This window comes from Podarcis erhardii (genome assembly GCF_964252035.2).
Source record: "Podarcis erhardii genome assembly, chromosome: 2".
Lineage (NCBI taxonomy): Eukaryota > Metazoa > Chordata > Lepidosauria > Squamata > Lacertidae > Podarcis > Podarcis erhardii.
In genome coordinates this window covers 115864315-115882534 of record NC_138498.1, presented here as the reverse complement: position 1 = coordinate 115882534, position 18220 = coordinate 115864315, and the positions used below count along the sequence as shown (strand labels likewise).

At 43.5% G+C, this 18220-nt stretch overlaps 1 protein-coding gene across 1 annotated transcript; it reads left to right on the top strand.

The window, feature by feature from the left end:
- Nucleotides 1-7927: 7927 nt before the first annotated feature.
- LOC309336321 (uncharacterized protein) lies at nucleotides 7928-17582 on the top strand (the record flags this gene model as incomplete). The annotated part of the gene is made up of 2 exons (XM_081851942.1): nucleotides 7928-8011; nucleotides 16243-17582. The coding sequence occupies exon 2, from the start codon at nucleotides 16269-16271 to the stop codon at nucleotides 17580-17582; it is 1314 nt and encodes a 437-aa protein (XP_081708068.1). The 5' UTR covers nucleotides 7928-8011; nucleotides 16243-16268.
- Nucleotides 17583-18220: the final 638 nt, after the last annotated feature.

Sequence of the window (18220 nt, the reverse complement as noted above, 5' to 3'; positions counted from 1 at the left end):
AGTATTTCCTAAAAAGTGCATTTTCTTAACATTCATATGAATGTTAAGTTTTCATCTTATTCAACTTAAATCCCGCTACCTGACCAAATTCTTGAATCAGTTCCAATACTCTTTTCGAACTTTAGATTCTGGCTCCTGTAATGTCAATACCAGATCATTGGCAAATGCTTTCAATTTGTACTGTTTAGCTCCGACTTCTATACCTTTAACCAATGGATCCCTTCTAATCATATTTAAAAGGACCTCCAGGACTGATATAAAAAGCAAAGGAGAAATTGGGCAACCTTGTCATGTTCCTTTCTCTATCTTAAATTCTTCCGTCACCACATTGTTGACAATTACCGTAAATTTCGCTCCATAACACGCAGATTTTTCCTCCTAGAAAGTAAGGGGAAATGTCTGTGCGTGTTATGGAGCGAATGCCTACAGATGGCGGGGGAATCTGCTGCAGTTGTGAGCAGTCTGTGGCTTGCTTTGAAACAGCAAAGCAGGCTCCTGTCAGCGAGCCGAGCTGGGGAGGAGGGAGAGAAGCAGAGCGGGCTTGGCTGCTTTAAAAAAAACCCGTCCTCTATGTTCCTCTCTCCTCCCCACTGATCTGCTAAGTAGCAGCGAAGCTTTTCAGCCAGCCTAGCCGGGAGGAGGGAGAGAAGCAGAGCGGGGTTGGCTGCTTTAAAAAAAACCCGTCCTCTATGTTCCTCTCTCCTCCCCACTGATCTGCTAAGTAGCAGCGAAGCTTTTCAGCCAGCCTAGCCGGAGGAGGGAGAGAAGCAGAGCGGGGTTGGCTGCTTTAAAACAACCCTGTACTCTCTGTCCCTGCCTGCAGTTTTTTGCTGTCCGATTTTGGATTAGCCACTGTAGGGGCTGTGTGTGTGTGTGCTTGAGCTATCGTTCTCCTCCTCCTGCTTCCCCTTCGTCTCTCCCTGCGCCCCTGCGCTGTCCCTCCGACTTTAGAATTGACACTCTGTGTCTGTGTGTGTGTGAGAGAGGGCTCCTTCTCCTCCTCCTGCTTCCCGTTCACTCTCCCTGCGCTGTCCCTCCGACTTTAGAATTGACACTCTGTGTGTCTCTCTGTGTGTGAGGGCTCCTTCTCCTTCTCTTGCTTCCCGTTCACTCCCCCAGCGCCCTGCGACTTTAGGGCCAGTTCCCTCTCTGCGTGTTTGTGTTTTGACCTCACTGCGTTGGGGGAGAGTGTTGGTCGCAATTTTTCTTGATTTGTCTCAGAGTGGTTACTATCATGGTTTCCTTGCCGGGGAGGAGGGAGAGACGCAGAGCCTGCTTGTTCTAAAGGAGCAAAGCCGGAGAGGAGCCTCTCCTGCATTATCAGCAGCATCCTTCTCCACACCCCCCACGCGAGCTCCTTGTCCCTTGAGTTCTTTTCCTTCCCTCCCCACTTAAAACGTGGTTACAAAGCACGGATCCACATGGATCCTCAGGATTTTTGCACTAGGTCACCCCAAATTCACCATCAGATCACATAGCATATCCATGGCTACAGCCTGCACCAAAAAACACACGCACCCACTGTTTCATGGGGTCGCAATGGCGCAAAAACGTGGTTACAAAGCATGGATCCACATGGATCCTCAGGATTTTTGCATTGGGCTACCCCAAACTCACCGTCAGATCACATGTCTGTGGCCACAGCATGAACCACAAAAATCATATATCCACTGTTTCGTTTAGAATATTTTTTTCTTGTTTTCCTCCTCTAAAAACTATGTGCGTGTTATGGTCAGGTGCGTGTTATAGAGCGAAAAATACGGTAATTTAGCCTTTTGTTCTGAATAGATTGCACCTATACCATTTCCAAAACCTTGGCCAACCCCCATCCCCTGTAAATTCTTCTTCATAAAACTCCAGGAAATATTGTCAAAGGCTTTCTCCGCGTCCACAAATATCAAAACTGCTTTTGGTGTTAATATTCACATGTAATTTTTCTAAAATGTTAATTATATTCCTCGTATTGTCAGACAAGTGCCTGCCCGGGAGAAAGCCCGCTTGATCTTTATGTATTTCTTCTACTAAAACCTTTTTTAGTCTTTTAGCCATGATATCTGCAAAAATTTTATAATCCACATTGAGCAAAGATATGGGGCGGTAGATCTTAAGCTGTGTCTTCTCAGAATCTGTTTTCGGTATAAGTGTAATATAAGCTTCCTTCCACAACTCTGGTGCCTTTTTCCCTTCCAATATTTCATTGCAAACTTTCTTTAAAGGTTGTACTAACCATTCTTTCAAGGATCTATAATATCTTATAAGTCAAACCATCCGGCCCTGGAGATTTGCCTAATTGCATGTTCTGAATGGCCCCTTCTACCTCTTGCTCCGTTATTTTGTAATTCTACATTAGCTTATTTTCTTGAGAGATTTTTTTGTAGTCCATTTATTTTCAAAAATCGATCAATGTCCATTTCTTTCTGCGTCTCCTGTGTATATAGTTGTTTAAAGTACCTCTGAAAGCACTTCCTGATCTCCACTGGATTCTGTATATTATTTCCCTCCACTTCCAAATTCGTAATGGTATTGAGTTTTTGTCTTTTTTTCATTTGCCAAGCCAGCAGTTTCCTGCATTTATTTACCGATTCAAATGTCTTTTGTCTCATCTGTTTAATTTTCCATTCTATTTCCTGGTTCATCATTTTCATATATTGTACTTGATATAACTTTATCTCTTTCAGAATCTCCTGTTACTTTGGTTTCACTCTCAGTTTCTTCTCTCCTTCCTTTATTTTCTCCAAAATCTTATCTTTTTTTTCATTTTGCGCTCTCTTAATTGAATTCTGTTGTATCAAAAATCCTCTCATAGCTGCTTTACTTGCGTCCCAGATTACTCTTTTTCAACAGTGGTGTTCATATTTATCTCAAAGTAGTCCCTCAAGGTTTTTTGGGCCTTCTTAGTCACATCTTCGTTCCTAAACAAAGTGTCATTCATCCTCCATCTAAAGGAACCAATTAGTGTTAGTTTCATTTCCATCTTCACAGCATTGTGGTCGGAGCAAGTTTTAGGGCAGATTTCCACTTTTCTAGTCTTCGGAGCCAGCCCTCTAGTTACCCAAATTTGGTCAATTCTTGTCCATGTCATTTTGGCCTCAGAGAAGAAAGTTACCTCTCTTCCCAAGGGGTTCTTCGTTCTCCAAATGTCAACTAAATCCATATTGTCAGTCATGTCAAAACAAGTTTTTGGTAGTCTACCATCCTTAGTAACTACCTGTCTCTGTGCCTTGTCCATATTTGTAGTCACCACTCCATGTCCCCCATCAAAATCATATTGTAATCCATATGGTCCATCAGAGTCTCATGTAACTTCTTAAAAAATTCCGATTTCCCCTTGTTTGGTGCATAGATGCCTACTATCAAAAATTTCTCTCCTTGTGATTGAATTTCAATTGCAACAAATCTTCCTTGGTCATCTTTAAATATAAATTTCGGTGATAGGCTCTCCTTTGCATAAATTACTACTCCTCTTTTTTTAACTTTGTCTGATGAAATAAATTCATGGCCCAGTCTTTTATTACTCAATACCTTCCTGTGTAGCCTTATCACATGTGTTAGAATACACCAACTAACTTATACGGGGGAGAAACCATTGGAACGTATTGAATGTGGGACGAGCTTCAACAGGGAGGATAAACTTACATTACACTGGCGAACTCCCAAAGGGGAGTAGCTTAAGTCAATATGGAACCTTAGGAAACTTCTGCTAACTCACATGGGGAAAACCAGATTTATGAAATGTGGAAAAAGCTTCAGAGGGAATGGAGACCTTAATATTCATAAGATAATTCACACAGGTGGGAAACCATATAAATGTATGGAGCTTTCCGCTCAGGTTTCCCAGATTTCCTGGGAAGTAAAGATGATTGTCAAGACTCTGGATGTACAGAAAATAATTTGTGTTGGTTTTCAATAATAATATTTTTTTTATTTGTACCATGCCCATCTGGCTGGATTTCCCCAGCCACTCTGGGTGGCTTCCAACAAAATATTGAAATACAATAGTCCTTCAGATATTAAAAGTTTCCCTAAACGGGGCAGCCTTCAGATGTCCTTTAAAGTCTGGTGGCTGTTTTTTCCTTCGACATCTGGTGGGAAGGTATTCCACAGGGAGGGCACCACTACTGAGAAGGCCCTCTGCCTGGTTCCCTGTAACTTTGCTTCTCACAGTGAGGGACCTGCCAGAAGGCTCTTGGTGCTGGACCTCCATGTCCAAGCAGATCGATGGGGGTGGAGACTCTACTTCAGGTATACTGGATCGAGGCCATTTAGCGCCTTAAAGGTCAGCACCAATGCTTTGATTTGTGCTCAGAAATGCAATGGGAGCCTATGTTGGTCTTTCAATACCAGTGTAATGTGGTCTTGGCGGCTGCACCCCATCACCAGTCTAGCTGCCACATTCTGGATCAATTGTTGTTTCCAGATCACCTTCAAAGGTAGCCCCACGTAGAGCGCATTGCAGTAGTGCAAGTGGGAGATAACTGGAGCATGCACTAGTCTGGCAAGACAGTCTGCGGGCAGATAGGGTCTCAGCCTGCATACCAGATGGAGCTCGTAAACAGCTGCCCTGGACACAGAATTGACCTGCGCTTCCATTGACAGCTGCAAGTCCAAAATGACTCCCAGGCTGTGCACCTGGTCCTTTAGGGGTACAGTTACCCCATTCAGGACCAGGGAGTCCTCCACACCTGCCTGCCTCCTGTCCCCCCAAAACAGGACACCTGCCTTGTCAGCATTCAACTTTAATATGTTAGCTGCCATCCATCCTCCAACCGCCTCCAGACACTCACACAGGACCTTCACCCTCTTCACTGGTTCTGATTTGAAAGAGAGGTGGAGCTGGGTATCCGCATACTGATGAACATCCAGCCCAAACCCCCTGATCTCTCCCAGCGGCTTCATGTAGATGTTGAAAAGCATGGGGAGAAGACGGAACCCTGAGGCACCCCGCAAGTGAGAGCTCAGGGGTCTGAACACTCATTCCCCAACACTACTCAACCCCCAACAACACTTTCTGAACACGGCCCAAGAGGAAGGAGCGGAACCACTGTATAACAATGCCTCTAGCTCCCAGCCCCTCTAGATGGACCAGAAGGATGTTATGGCCGATGGTGTCAAAAGCCTCTGAAAGATCCAGCAGAACTAGGAAACAGCTCTCACCTTTGTCCCTAGCCTGCCGGAGATCATCGACCGGCGTGCCCAGGTCTGTTTCAGTCCCATGAGGAGGCCTGAATCCCAACTGGAAGGGATCCAAATGGTCCACATCTTCAGCAACCACCCACTCAATCACCTTGCCATAGAATGTTACCTCGGGTTAAGTCTACCCACCGTGGAAGAATGGCAGATGCAAGTAATAGACTATATGGAACTGGCTGAAATGACTGGCAGAATCCGAGATCAAGGAGAAGAGCAGGTGGAAGAGGATTGGAAGAAGTTCAAAGCCTATCTACAAAAACATTGTAAAAGCTTTGAATATGGAGGACATTGAAAATGAAACGAAGGGGTTCTAGTGATCAAGTTAAATAAGAGTACAAAGGGAGGGCTAAAGGATGAAAATGAATAACGAATGATCCTGCTGAATTAATTATTAAATGGAATACAAGAACGGGAGGCGGGTGGAAGTAAGGAAAATAAGGTTTTGAAGGTTATAATCGGAAAGTGAGGTTTTTTTATGCTAAATTTGCTTTTTTATGTGTTTTTCTTTTTTCTTTTCGTGTGTTTTCTTTTTTTGTAACATCTGTGGATTTTTATGTTGGATTGTTAAATTTTTCTTTTTTCTTTGTTCTTTGTAAAACTCAATAAAATATTATTAAAAAAAATAAAAAATAGAATGTTACCTCGGGTTAATAACTTTGCTTCAGGATGAGAACAGAAATCGTACAGCGGCAGCAGGAGGCCCAATTAGCTAAAGTGGTGCTTCAGGTTAAGCATTTATGAGCCAGGATGGGCAAGAATCAAGGAGACAGGTGGTTGGTTTCACTCGTCCAAGCAGCCTGTCCACATCCTCGGACGTAGCAGATTGGAATTGATCCCACACAACTTTACTAGACAGGACTCTATGACTCACCAGCCCCCGCCCTGCTCCCACGGGGAAGTCTGCCTCTCTGAATCTAAGTGACTTTATCTGGAAAAAAACTTTGCAAAATCATTGCAGGAGATCATGTGCCCGTACCAGGCCCCATTGGAGAGATGGTTGCATTAAATTGCAAACCACCTGAAAGAGTCTCCTCCTGCTGTTTTCTGCAGATGCAAGAGGGGGGGGTGAAGACGTTTTTATTCAGCTTTGCTATCGCCATTTGGTAGGCTTGACGTTGAGCTCTAACCCGTGTCTGGTCAGATTCAGAATGAGGTTTCTGCCACTGGTGCTCTAGCCGTCTCGTTGCCCTCAGATCCATGGAAAACCACGGGACTGTCCGGGCTCCATGCAATCAGAGAGGGCGCTTCAGAACCAGACAGTCAATAGTCCTGGTTAACTCCACATTCCAACGGGCCACCATGAAATCAGCTGAAAGGCCATCAGCATGGGATAAAACATCACCTACCACTCTCTGGAAACCATTTGGATAAATTAAGTGGCAGGGGCGGACCATCCAAATCGGTCCCGCGTCCCTGCAGAGGGGAAGGGTTGTGGAGAAGTCCAGTTGCACCAGGAAGTGATCTTACCATGGTACTTCTTTAGTTTCACTTTTACTTAGTGTCAGGTCACCAACATCCGTAGAGGTGAACACCAGGTCTAAGGAATGTCCACGACACTGAGTTGGGCCAAACCTATTCAGGGACAGCTCCATGGAGGCCATGCTTTCCACAAAGTCCCAATTGGCCCCTTGTAAGGTTGTGTCGGCGTGAATGTTAAAATCCCCTAGGATAACCAAACTAGGTGTCTCCAGGAGAACATCTGCCACAACCTGAAGCAGCTTGGGCAGGGAATCCTTGGTGCAGTGGGGAGATCGGTACACCAAAAGGAATCCTGTACTGCCCCTATTGTCCAACTTCAAGAACATGCACTCAGAGAACTGGGTCTTCCCAATAGGATGCCTGGTGGAAATTAATGATTTCCTAAAAATCACTGCAACCCACCCGCTCGCCCACATGACTGGGTTGAGAAGAGAACCTGGTGGACAAGCAGCGGCAAGGATAGGTCCATCTGCTTCATCCTACCAAGTCTGTGTTACACATGCCAAGTCAAGTTCTCCATCCAGGATCAAGGCAGGGAATTTAAAAGGTCTATATAAGGGCAGGCACACCTTTGTTTGGGGTCCTCCTCCTTTCTCCTGCATGTGAGGGGAGCACCCTGTTGCAACAGTTTAATAAAGATCAGGCTTACTAGCTGTTTGCTTCTCAATATTCTCTGGTTGGCCTCTGTTATTTTCTCCTACTGATGGAGAACCTGCAAAGGAGTCTATAAAGGCTCTATAAGGGAATGAGGGCAGATTTTGTTTACAACAGGTACCTCTTTATCTACTTGCAGTTTGATGTGCTTTCGAACTGCTAAGTTGGCAGGAGCAGAGACAGAGCAACGGGAGCTCACCCCATTGCAGGGATTCGAACTGCCAACCTTCTGATCGGCAAGCCCTAGGCTCTGAGGTTTAACCCACAGCATCAGCCGTGTCCCTTATCTTGCAAAAGCGGGGCTCCAAAGCAGGCACAGTCCAGCTGCGGTAAAGTATGAGTTTATATTCCCGATGCACACGTTCCCTCCCTCGTCTCCCCATTGCTTGGGTGCTGCAAGGTTTTCCTTCCCCCGATTATCAAATAACAGACAAGAGGCTGAACGTGGAAACAAACTTCTCCTTCCTCCTCAGAGTTGCCTCCACTTCCGGCTTCACCAGCCGAGATAAAATTGGGGCTTGCAAAGGAGGGAGGGGAGGAGGCGGGAAGCGGGGCTGCGTTGTGCGGAGGCAGAGGAGGGGCTTCTTCCTAATCAAGCCTTCCTAATCAAGCTTCCTAATTAAGCGCCCTCACTCCCTGCCTCCCACGCGGGGGCTCCCATTCCCGCCCCCGCTGCCCGGGATTTCGGGTGAGTGCAAAGCCAGTGGCGGGGAAGGAGGGAAGGGGCTTTGCGAGGGGGTCCAGGAGGAGAAGCCCCGGGACGGGGAGAAGAGAAGGGAGGGAAGGGAGCTCTTTTCTTAAAGGGGGCCTGGAAGGGGGGGGGGAGAAGCTTCCTCCTGCAGGGATCTGGTGGAAAGGGAGGAGGCGGGCCAGGGGAGAGGGGTGGGCATTGCTGGCCAGGATCGCCTTAATAGTATAAATTAAGTTTAATATTTATACCCCAGCAGAAGACCCCTCGGAGAAGGGCCTTATCTTTAGGCAACAGGGGAAAGCCTTGCTCTTCTCCCAGGCGTTTGGCTCATTAAACAATCTATGGACTTCACAACTGAGTTGGGGGGGGGGTTGTTTTTATTTCTTACTCTGCTATGCATCTCTGTTTTTCCCTTGTATGCTCCCCTGTGATCCTTGGAGGAAGGGCAGTATAGAAATGTGAAGAATAGCTGTAAAAATAGGAAGCCCTCTTGAGTTCAAGGGGGGGTGGTGGATTCGGACAAAGTCTCTGATCAGCATGCATAACAGGATGGGCTTAGGTAGGAATAGTAATAATAATAATAATTCATTACTTGCCCCCTGCCCATCTGACTGTGTTGCCTCAGCTACTCTGGATGGCTTCCAACAAAAACACCCCAAAATTTAAAACATCGAAAACTTTCCTACATAGGGCTGCCAGCAGAAGACTTCCATTTTGTAGAAATGGCCTTTAAAGAAATGCCCTCTTTAAGGAATCTCGTGGTGTAAACGTGTATGTTGTCCTCTAGGAATTCATTGGGAAGAACTTGCCATCTAAGTTGTTTACTCCTGACCAAAGCTCCTGTTTCCAAAAAGGACTGGGGGGTGTCTCCTCACCACTTTTAACCCCCCCCCTCCCACCGCATGGAAGGCAGAGGACGTGTTCATTCACATCCCAGTAAACCATGAAGTGAACCAGGCGCTGCCGCTCCTTCCCCTCTCACTGGGCAGCAGAGGAGGAAAGGGATGGGTTTGAAGGCTCTTCCTGCCTCTCTCCCCTGAGGAACAAGAGCAAAGGGTGTTTGCAGGGCAGGAGGGCAGAGGAGGAGGAAGCGAGGGCAGAGGGAGCAGTGGGCAGATCCCCCGCCTCTCCCAGGGGGTCCAGATGCAAGCAAGGGGCTTCCTTCTTCTCCATGCAAGGGCCACCCATGTATTCAGAGCAGTCCTTTGCAGATTAACTCTTAAGTTCCAAGGGATCTACTCTCAGGCCACCAACATGCATACCATGCCAGCCTTAGGAAGGGAGGAGGGACAGGCAGGTGAAAGGAATTGCCAAAGGTGTTTGAAAATGGGTGGGGGCTCCTGGGAAGGGGTCTTTTTGTATGCAACAACTGCAGTGGGGATGCTGATTGCCAAGGGATACAAAGGAGATAAAATTCCATCAGAAGAGGAGTGGCAAGAAAAAATCCTTCAATATATAGAAGTAGCACAGATGACGGAAAAGATAAGAGATCGATCGACCCAAAAGTTTAAAAGGGAATGGGAGCTCTATAGACAATATTTAAAAGAACAGTGTCCCCTTATAAAAACTTCAAATAACTTATAATTGAATAAGGTATAAAGAATTCAGACAAGATTTCGCAAAGATAAAGTTTATTGAAAAATAGAGGCAAGTAATTAAGAAAATTGCCAACCTAGCAGTTCGAACGCACATCAAAAGTGCAAGTAGATAAATAGGTACCGCTCTGGCAGGAGGGTAAATGGCGTTTCCATGCACTGCTCTGGTTCGCCGGAAGCGGCTTAGTCATGCTGGCCACATGACCGAGAAGCTGAGTGCGGACAAACGCCGGCTCCCTCGGCCAGTAAAGCGAGATGAGCGCCGCAACCCCAGAGTCATCCGTGACTGGACCTAATGGTCAGGGGTATCTTTACCTAATTAAGAAAATAAATAAGCTATATCAAGGAAGTCGGAAATTGATGGCTGGAATAATTTTGTGCATTCGTGATGTATTGTTCTATTTCTTGTAAGAGATGCATTGTGCTTTTTTGTTTTGTTTCCTTTTTATAAGCTTTCGTTGTTGTGTGTTGATTTTAAACCAATAAAGATTGAATAAACAAAATAAAAAAGGAAGTGGGGGTGATGAAAGGAATTGCCAAAGGTGTTTGAAAATGGGTGGGGGCTCTTGGGAAGGGGGTGCCCAGTTGGGGCTTCTCCAGGTGCAGCAGAATGTATTGGGCAGGAGAATCCCTGCAGGGGCTCTCAGACTCCCTTGGCTTCTTCTTCCCTCCCTCCCTCCCAGGAAGCTGCAACTTGCTCTGGCTTCTGTGCTCCTCAGGAAGCTGAACCTGCAAACCTAGCTGAGACTGAACCTGCAACCCTGGCCAGGATGGAAGGAGGAAGATGGACAGTTGACCTGGTCAGGCTGTCTCCCGCATCCCTCCCCACAACCTCTGAGCATTCCCTTCCAGGACCCTTGGAGAAATCTGGTGAGTTCCAGGGGAGAGGAGATGGGGACAGGGATAGATGGATGGTGGAGGGAGAAAGAGGAAAAGATGGAGAGGAGACAAATGGAAGGAAGTTCCTGACAGGAAGAAGGAAGGGGTGAGGCCTTCTCAGAAGCAGCTCTTTGTTTCTTGAATCCCTTTCATAAAGTACAGTGGTAGCTTGGGTTACATACGCTTCAGGTTACAGACTCCGCTAACCCAAAAATAGTACCTCTGGTTAAGAACTTTGCTTCAGGATGAGAACACAAAACGCGTGGCAGCAGCGGGAGGCCCCATTAGCTAAAGTGGTGTTTCAGGTTAAGAACAGTTTCAGGTTAAGAACGGACCTCCGGAACGAATTGAGTATGTATCAGAGGTACCACTGTAGTGGGGGCAGATTTTCTTCCTCCAGGATTTTAAATCTTAGGAGTTCTCAAACATAATCGGTTCCAGAAGTCTTCCAAAACCAAAGTGTTCCAAAACCAAGGCGTGCTTTCCCATCGTGGTTTTGGAACCACTGGTACCATTATGGTACTCAAACATAATCGGTTCTGGAAGTCTTCCAAAACTAAAGTGTTCCAAAACCAAGGAGCATAAAATGAAAGCAATAAACAATGTTCTGTACCATAAAATAAATAAGACAGTATTTTAGATGATAGAAATTAAAATTAAAACAAAAAAACAAGCCACAGTCAAGAATGAAAAAGGCACACAAACAAAAACGCAAAAAATAGGAAAAAACTAAAGCACCAAATGTCACCTCAGAACACTGCAACCAGAAACGGCTTTAATATTGATGGGGGGGGAAGCTTAAATTAGCTGTGCAAGGGAACAAATGGGATGAAAAAAGCCTTGATTACGATGGAGACAACTTAAATTAGCTGCTCAAGGGTAAAACGGAATGAAAAAAAGCCTCAATTAGGATGGGGGGCACTTAAATTTGCTGTGCAACAGTAAAAATGGAAGCTCAGGAGCACGTTCAGTTTCCGGGGCAATCTTCAAAAACAGGAACACCTATTTTTGGGTTTGCAAATGATGAATCAACAGAAGCATAGTCAATCTATGGACTTCCCTTTTTTTGAAATATTTTTATTGATTTTTACAAATGCAAGTTTATATTAAAGACATTTATATAATCATTTCATGAGATTCTCTGAATCACATGACTTCACTCTATTCCTTTCATGGGTCCTTATATTACTGTATTTTTCGCTCCGTAAGGCACACCGGACCTTAAGACGCTCCTAGTTTTCAGAGGGGGAAAACAGGGAAAAAATATTCTGAATCAAATGTTGTACTGAACTATTTAATAAACTACTGGTATATCGGAGTGAGACTAAGAGGGACAGGAACTGTATGTTTGTTTAGTGTGCAGGCTCAAGGAGCCAGTGGATCAGCTGAGATGCGGCGGATTTGCGTAATTTTCCCCTCTCCCTCAGCCTCTGCCCTCCAGTCCCCAGCAGCCTTCCTTTTTTACCTCCAGATTTTCACTGCGCTCGTGGCTCAGAGCTCGAGTTTGGGGGTTTTTTTGCTGCTGGTTGCTTAAATTTTATCCTTCCCGATCCAACCCCTCCTGTGTCCTGCCGTCCCTCTGCAGCCTCATTGCTCCATTCAGGGAGCAGGTGAACCTTCTGCTGGCTACGCACCACTTTTAAAAGTGCCTTCTGGCTTTGAATCACCTGCCTCCCTTTGCTATTTTACTCAAGGTATTTGCCCTGTGCCTGGGTTTTTTTTTCCATTTAACAGTTTGCAGCCTCTTCCTTCCGTTGCTTGTTTTGAGGCAGGATAGATTTGAGCAAGTGATCAGGACTTGGATTGCAGGGCCCCTCATCCCGTGCCCTCACCAGCTTTTTTTATACTTCCTGGTTTTCACTGCGCTCGTGGCTCCTTCCCGATCCAAGCCCTCCTGTGCCCTGCCGTCCCTCTGCAGCCTCATCGCTCGGTTTAGGGAGCGCGCGGACCTTTGCTAGCACAGGCATTTCCCCTTTCTTTTTAGAAGGAAAAAAGTGCATCCTATGGAGCGAAAAATACGGGAATTTTTCCAAAACTACATACAGTGGTATCTCCGGCTGCAAACGGGATCCGTTCTGGAGCTCCAGACGAATCCCGAGGTTTTTGCAAACCAGAGGACCGCTTCTGCACACGCACACGGCGCAATAGAGTGCTTCTACGCGTGCGAGTGGCAAAACCCGGAAAAATACCAGAGGGTTACGTAACACGAGGTACCACTGTATAGATACATTCTCCACAGTTCTCATTTATCTAAATTGTCCATAAACTTATTTACAAATGATTCCTAAAGTCCAGCTAATGTTTTGATTTGCGTGTAGTAATCTCATAGGTAAATTTAAAAATTTCCCCATTCTTTTTTAAAGTCCTTGTTTTCTTGATTCCTGAGTCTCGTGGCTAATTTTACCATTTTGGCAGAGTCCAGCAGTTTGGCTTGCTATTCTTCCCTAGTTGGGATTATTGCATCTTTCCTTTTTTTAAAAATAATTTTTATTCATTTTCCAAACAAATTTTATACAATCAACAAATTATTTTGCACTCATTCTTCAATTTTTGACTTCCCTCAGTTTCTCTGTCAATCTTTCGTAAAATTTCTATTTATTGACGCATTTCTAAACATGATATTGCCTTTCCCAACTCCTTTTCCTCTTACTGTCTTTTTTGCAATATTTCTTACTATCTCACAGAGTCTCTTCAAAACCAACAAGCGTTGTCTGTACATCACATATATTTTTCAGATATTCTGTAAATTTCCCCCAGTCCTCGATAAACTTTTGGTCTTTCTGATATCGAATCTTCCCAGCTTCACGATCTGTCCTTCCAGTGAGCACTCAGGGCTGATTTCCTTAAAAATGGAGAGGTTTGATCTCCTTGCAGTCCATGGGACTCTCAAGAGTCTCCTCCAGCACCAGAATTCAAAAGCATCAATTCTTCAGCTTTCACTTCCATACATCACTACTGTGAAAACCATAACTTTTACTGTACGGACCTTTGCTGGCAAGGTGATGTCTCTACTTTTTCATTATATACCATTTCCCAAAATGATACTGTTATCTTACATGACCACCACATATAGCAAAAGGTACCCACTTCTTCTTTACATTTCCAGCAGATATTTGTGTGGAGTTTAGAACTGACAGGGTTAAAACTCCGTGGTGTCCTGTACCTGGGAGGAGCTTGACGCAGAGAAGTGCGTCACAGTCTGTGTCACTGTTCAGACTTGCTTTCGCTTCTACCATAAATATGCACCCTATCCATTATTTGTGTCCTTCCAGATCTAAAATACAGTACCTGTGTTTTCAAATGTAATCCATTCCCAGTTCTAGTTTCAAACCCGGCAGGGCGAAACCTCCTCTCTCTCTTACATCTGTTAATAATTTATTTTTTATACTTGGTTTCGTCCCTTGTCAAATAAACCTAGATATATCTTCTTGCTATTTTTCAAAGCATCCTGCGTTGCCTATTGCCTGGACTGATTGGAATAAAAATAACATTTTTGGCAATACATTCATTTTTATTACAGATATTCTTCCCCAAAATGATAAATTCATTCTTCCCCATATCTCTAAAGCTCTTTATATTTCTTTCCACTCATTCTTGTAATTGTCTTTAAAAATATTAATATTCTTAGCTGTCAGACAAATCTATCAGTATTTGACTTTTTATGTATAACTAACTCTGTTTTCTGTTGTAATTCCTTTTGGTCTTGCTCCATTGTTTTTTTACCAAAAACTTAGTCTTATTCTTGTTTAGTTTAAAGCCTCCGGCCTGCCCGAAGTCCTGTATCTTTTCTACCACATTCGGTGGAGTATTTTTGGGATCCTTCACTGTAATTACAAGGTGAACTGTAAAAGCTTTTAATTTATATGCTTTATTTTCTACTGTTATTCCTGTAATTAATTTCTCCACTTTTTCTCTCTCGCCAGGGCCTCTAATACCAAAATAAATAATAATGGTGATAGGGGATATCCTTGTCTTGTCCCCTTCGTTATTTTACACTTTTCTGTTACAACCTTATTAACAATCAGCATAGACTGTTGGTAAAAATAAATTGCATCAATTCCTCTCCCAAATGCTTCCCCATAATTCATTTTTTCTTTTATCTTTTTCATAAAAGCCCATGAAACATTATCAAAAGCCTTTTCAGCATCTATAAACATTAAGGCCGCTTTTTTCTCATTTCTTACTTTCAAATATTCAATAATATCAGTTATATTCCTTATATTCTCCTTCATCTGACGTCCTGGTAGACAGCAGGCCTGATTGTGATGCTTTTTTTCTGCTAAAACACTTTTCATTCTATTGTCCAAAATATGATCAATACTCTATTTTTTTATAATAATATTTTATTAGATTTTCACAAGAAAAAAGGTTACAGAAACAACAAAAGAAAATAGACACCAAAAAGAAAAAAAGAAGAAAAAAATACAAAAACCAAAAATTCAGCACAAAAACAAGAAAAACAAGAAAAACAAAAACAAAAATCCCTCCTTTCATTTTCTCATCATTCTTTTACTTATTTTCCTGACTTCCTCTCGCCTCCCTCTTTGTATTCCATTTAAAAATCTATTCAGAAAATTCATACCCACTTATCTTACCCTTAATTATGTGTCCCCAAATGATATTACTTCATATTTTCATTTATAATCAAACCATTCTTACAAATTCTTATTTCCCCTTATTACTCAAACCACTTCATTTTTTGCAATAATTTCATTAATTTTATCTTATCTTCAGATCTCTAAAATTTCTAAATTTAAACCATATTTAACTTTTCTGCTAAAGCCAAATACTTCCTTTCCAACATCTCTTAATATTTCATTAGTATTTCACTAACTCCATATATATAAATTTATTACAAAAAACATTTCTCATTCTAGGTTTATCCAATGTCCCTTTTCCTGGTTCTGTATAATGTCAGTCCTTATGTCATTATGTCCTCATCAATACTCTAAATGGAGTATTTTTCTCGCCTTTTAGTTCAAGAATTATTGAGTTGTGGTCCAAAAGCGTTCTTGGTTGTATTTCTGCTTTTTGAATCTATGGACTTCCATCCTACAGGAATGATGGCCAACAACTAGGATAGCTTGAAAAAAGAGGATTAGACTGAAAGCACAGAAAGGCAGAGGGCTCTTGTACTCAGATCCTGCTTGCTGGTTTCCCATAGGCATCTAGCTGGCCACTGTGAGAACAGGATGCTGGACTAGGTGGGCCTTTGCCCAATCGAGCAGGCTCTTCTTATGTTCTAATACAGGGATCCCCAAACTTGGCCCTCCAGATGTTTTGGGACTACAACTCCCATCATCCCTAGCTAACAGGACCAGTGGTCTGGGATGATGTGAATTGTAGTCCCAAAACATCTGGAGGGCCAAGTTTATAGATTCAAATATATTGCAATATTTTTACAGTTACATGTGGCATAGTAACATGAAAGTTAGTCATAGGAGAGACTGTTACTCGATCCAGTGATCATTTCCTCCCTGGGAAAGGAGAAATACAGAGATGCGTCTGCCAATTGCACCATAGATTATAAAATAATGCAGTTTATTAAGTGTGAATGGAGTGAACATGTGTTGTTCTTGCAATTATCTCACCTGCATTCCTAAAACTTTGGAACATAGAGAGGACAATGGAGAAATGAGACAATGTTAAAATAGGAGAAGGTGCATATTAGGATTGACATGTGTTCAGTTCCTTTCTTGTCTTTCTTGTAAGTCTTAACAGGATTCTCCCCGCCACGCCCCAACTCCCAATCAGGTGAGGAAGATGATTGCCAGAATTCTATGGAGCCAACTGTGAATTCATTGGGAAGAACAAAGAAACAGTTTAAATGCCTGGAATGTGGGGTGTGCATTAGTAACAATGGAAGACTGAGGAAACATCAGCGAATTCACATAGAGGAGAAACCATTTAAATGTACTGACAATCGAAAAAGCTTCGAAAATGGAACTCTTAGAAAACACCAAGGAACTCACACAGGAGGAAAACCATTTGAATGTATTGAATGTGGAAAGTGCTTCAGTCGATATGGAACACTTAGAATACACCAACGAACTCACACGGGGGAGAAACCATTTAAATGTATTGAATGTGGAAACAGCTTCAGTCAAAATGGAAACCTTAGAAGACATCAACTAACTCACACAGGGGGGAAACCATTTGAATGTACTGAATGTGGAAAGTGCTTTGGTCGATATGGAACACTTAGAAAACACCAACGAACTCACACGGGGGAGAAACCATTTGCATGTATTGAATGTGGAAAGAGCTTCAGGCAATGTGGAACACTTAGAATACACCAACGAACTCACACAGGGGAGAAACCATTTAAATGTATTGAATGTGGAAAGGGCTTCAGTGAAAGTGGAGCACTAAGAAAACATCAACAAACTCACATAGAGGAGAAACCATTTAAATGTATTGCATGTGGAAAGGGCTTCAGTAAAAGTGAAGACCTTGGAATACACCAAGGAACTCACATGGGGGAGAAACCATTTAAATGTATTGAATGTGGAAAGAGCTTCTGTAGAAGTGGAACACTTAGAACACATCAACGAACTCACACAGAGGAGAAACAATTTAAATGTATTGAGTGTGGAAAGAGCTTCAGTAGAAGTGAACACCTTAGAATACACCAACGAACTCACACGGGGGAGAAACCATTTAAATGTATTGAATGTGGAAACAGCTTCAGTCAAAGTGGAGTACTTACAATACATCAACGAATTCACACAGAGGAGAAACCATTTAAATGTATTGAATGTGGAAAGAGCTTCAGTAGAAGTGGACACCTTAGAGTACACCAACGAACTCACACGGGGGAGAAACCATTTAAATGTATTGAATGTGGAAAGAGCTTCAGTCAAAATAGATACCTTAGAATACATCAACGAACTCACACAGGGGAGAAACCATTTAAATGTATTGAATGCGGAAAGAGTTTCAGTTTTAGTGGACACCTTAGAAGACACCAACGAACTCACACGGGGGAGAAACCATTTGCATGTATTGAATGTGGAAAGAGCTTCAGTCAACATGGATACCTTAGAATACATCAGCGAACTCACACAGGGGAGAAACCATTTAAATGTATGTAGTGTGGAAAGAGCTTCAGTCAAAATGGGATACTTAGAAGACATCTACAAATTCACATAGAGGAGAAACCATTTACCGTATTTTTCCCTCTATAACACGCAGATTTTTTCTCCTAAAAAGTAAGGGGAAATGTCTGTGCGTGTTATTGAGCGAATGTGTGGTCCCTGGACTGGCGCGAATGAAGCCAAAAATCAGGCAAATATCAAATCGTCCGGAGAAGGGAAGCCTTGAAAGAGGAAGCGGCTGCTTTCCTGCATTCTGCCTCAGGGTCTTACTGCCCACCCACTTCTGTTTCTTTACTGTGTTTGCTCAAACGGAGCAAAGAGCAGAGAAAACCCCTCCCCTCCAGGCAAGCAGAGGGGAAAGCAGAGGTCCTTCCCTCTAATTCCTCTCTGTGCTCCGGTGGTGCTGCTGCTGCTGCGTCTAGGGACTCGCAGGCAACATGCAGATGGGGGGGAGAGAGAGCTGGTTGGGTGGGGGGGACTTTTGCCTTCCTTTCCTCCCTCCGGTAAAACCCCTCTCCTGCATTCTTAGCCAGCTGCTTCTCCGCACACCCCTCTCTGTGTTCCTTGTCCCTTCTATGTTTTTCCTTCCCTCCCCAACTAAAACATGGTTACAAAGCATGGATCCATAGATCCTC